This window comes from Haliotis cracherodii, unplaced genomic scaffold (assembly GCF_022045235.1).
Source record: "Haliotis cracherodii isolate W230 unplaced genomic scaffold, xgHalCrac1.p SCAF_6, whole genome shotgun sequence".
NCBI classification, from domain to species: Eukaryota; Metazoa; Mollusca; class Gastropoda; order Lepetellida; family Haliotidae; genus Haliotis; species Haliotis cracherodii.
In genome coordinates, this window is record NW_027266319.1 from 15,292,892 (window position 1) to 15,295,551 (window position 2,660).

General features: G+C 43.6%; 1 protein-coding gene across 1 annotated transcript; it reads left to right on the forward strand.

Moving 5' to 3' along the window:
- Window positions 1-457: 457 nt before the first annotated feature.
- On the forward strand, window positions 458-1,935 carry LOC139446268 (sex peptide receptor-related protein 2-like). Its single transcript, XM_071227620.1, has 2 exons — window positions 458-1,712; window positions 1,913-1,935. Exons 1-2 carry the CDS (start codon window positions 458-460, stop codon window positions 1,933-1,935), a joined length of 1,278 nt encoding a protein of 425 aa, XP_071083721.1.
- Window positions 1,936-2,660: the final 725 nt, after the last annotated feature.

Here is a 2,660-nt window from a genome sequence, read left to right on the forward strand (position 1 = left end):
TGTTTGTTATTCATTTATCACCATTATTACCCACGTGAGCCCTCATTAAGGACGCAGATTATATTCATTATCCTGAAGGTTTCTGGTTCAACACCAACAACCGAACCCTCAGGGTATCAATCATGACCGGTGATTAATGAGGTACGAAAGGCAAACACTGTTTCCCTTTCTGTTCAGATAAATCCCACGATTTGCCGCGTCTTAATAACAAAACAAACAAAGCCATCAACACTGATTGGCCATATCATATAAATGCTGGGCGTGCTGACATTATTATATTCCTTTGCTTCAACCATACACACAAGAGACTGGATCAGAGGTGTATGGTAATTCTAGGTCTATGGACAGATTCATTAAAAGAGGGTAGTTCGAAGATAGTCGTATTGTCAACATTTGTGGACGCAAGACGTGTTGGATACGACGTGTCTATAGCAAACTGTTATACAGGATTTTGAATATGGAGCTGAAATGGTTGTATGCTGTGATGGTTATGAAAACTGTATCATCGACGGCAAAGGAGTCGGCATCAACATCAACGTCAACAGTGCGTGACACCACAGATATGACAACAGTGCGTGACATCACAGATATGACTCCAGACACAAGATATAATGTGACCGACCTGGATGTCAGAGACAGCATCGTCAACAACAAAACTATGAACGACAACGGTAACAACACTGCAATCGAGGAAGTAGATCAATCCAGTCCAGCCCCGTCTTTGGCTTTGATCCATTCTGGCAGTGTGACAGAGGCTACCTACAAATCCTTTCTCACTGTGACGGGATACATCCAATTCCCCCTGACTGTTATTGCTCTCGCCACCAACATCTGCAACGTCGTCGTGTTCTGTCAGAAACGGATGAGAAGCCCGACAAGCACCATCCTGCTGGCTCTGTGCATTTCCGAGGTCCTCTTCCTCACCACTGTCATCATTGCCAATATCATGGACTTGGCGTACGGAGACAAAGCCATGACAAGACGCATCTACCTCATCTACGGCCTCTACGTCTCCAACTACGCCTCTGTGGCTCTCAGAAGAGCTGGGTTCTGTTACACGTGCTTGGTGTCAGCTGAGAGATTCATTGCTGTAACGTTTCCTCTACAAGCCAAAAGTATGCGTCTTGTGAAAAACCCTGGTGTCGTCTGCGCACTGATAATGGCGGCTGGCTTCGCCGCACATATTTTCAGTCCCATGAAATATATCGTCACATCTTACATGGCGGCCGACAACACCACAGTCTATAGGTTCCAGCATACGTCAATGTATCTCAATGATAAAGCTCAATTTGAAAACTCCAGCAAGGCGAGTAAATTCATTTTTGTGTATTTCATGCTTTTTGCTTGCCTTGTCTTCAACCTTCTGATTGTGATATCACTTCGACGTCACACCAAGAGGAGACAATCCATGGAGACCAGTGAGAAGTCTGGAGATGCGCAGAAGAGAGAGATGCAGACGACGACTACCATCATGGCGTCCACCGTTGTCTACGTCATCCTCGCTCTGCCTACCAACACCAACTCGATCATCAACAACTTCAATGATGACTATCGCATCTTCGCCCGAGAGCACTTCCTGTTCTTCCTCGTTGGCAGAGTTGGAAATGTTTGTGAACTGCTCAGCAACTTCACCAACTTCATCTTCTACATTATCCTCAGTGCAGCATTCCGGGAAACCATCCTTCAAATGTTCATCCCATGTGCAACTACGGGTAAGTCTGCAAAGAGCGCCGTGGCAAAACGTGACAGTTCAGACACCAGACATACAGACGTTCGCCTAACACAATATTAATCATAGAGGAACGGACACATGTAACATTATTTGCAGTACGTATCTCTTTATTGTAAGTGTTTTTCATTTCCGCCTTGGCTCCGAACTTATTGGACCCATAATTCCTTGTTGTCCATGCAGATACAGCTATTGATGTGACGTAAGATCAGGTATGTACAGACTCTCATACCAGTCGGGATTCTGTGTTAGAGTTGGCGCTTAGCAGCTTATGCTTGCTATAAGAGACGTAATGGCTAGGTGATTTGGTTGGCTGAGTGTCAACGTTCCCAAATGACTGGAAAGAAACTTTATGGGACGTTTTTTATATTGATTATCGATCGCTTGCCTTGACGTTATAATAGTTCAGGGCGAAACAATATGCTTTATTGTATGTGAACCTATTGTGTGTGTACTCAAAAAAAATCAAAAAAATCAACCATACTTTATTGTCCCCCGGGCATATAGGAACGGAGTTCATCCGTCCGTCCGTCCGTCCGCTTCTCAAAGGGGACACATTTTCTCAAAAAGTATATATGTTAGATAAATGAAATTTTACACACTGACATTACTGGTCATGATCTTCAATGAGTTCGAAAATTCATTGCTCCTTGCAACTTAGTGAAAACTGCGTGAAATGGAGCCAAGTTTTCTCCCAAACTACTGAAGTTACATGAATGAACGTTTGCATGCATATCTAAGAAATTCTTGTCAAGACTAAGTTCGATATTCGTGCCGTAAACTTTTCTTTACAGAGTTATGGCCCTTGCTCTGTTCTTTTCAACTAAGTGCATAGTCTTCAATGGGAACAAATTATGGCATACACAGTCACGGCCTTTGCTCCATGTTATTTTACAAAGTGCATGGTGCCTGTGATGGGAACAAGTTTTCT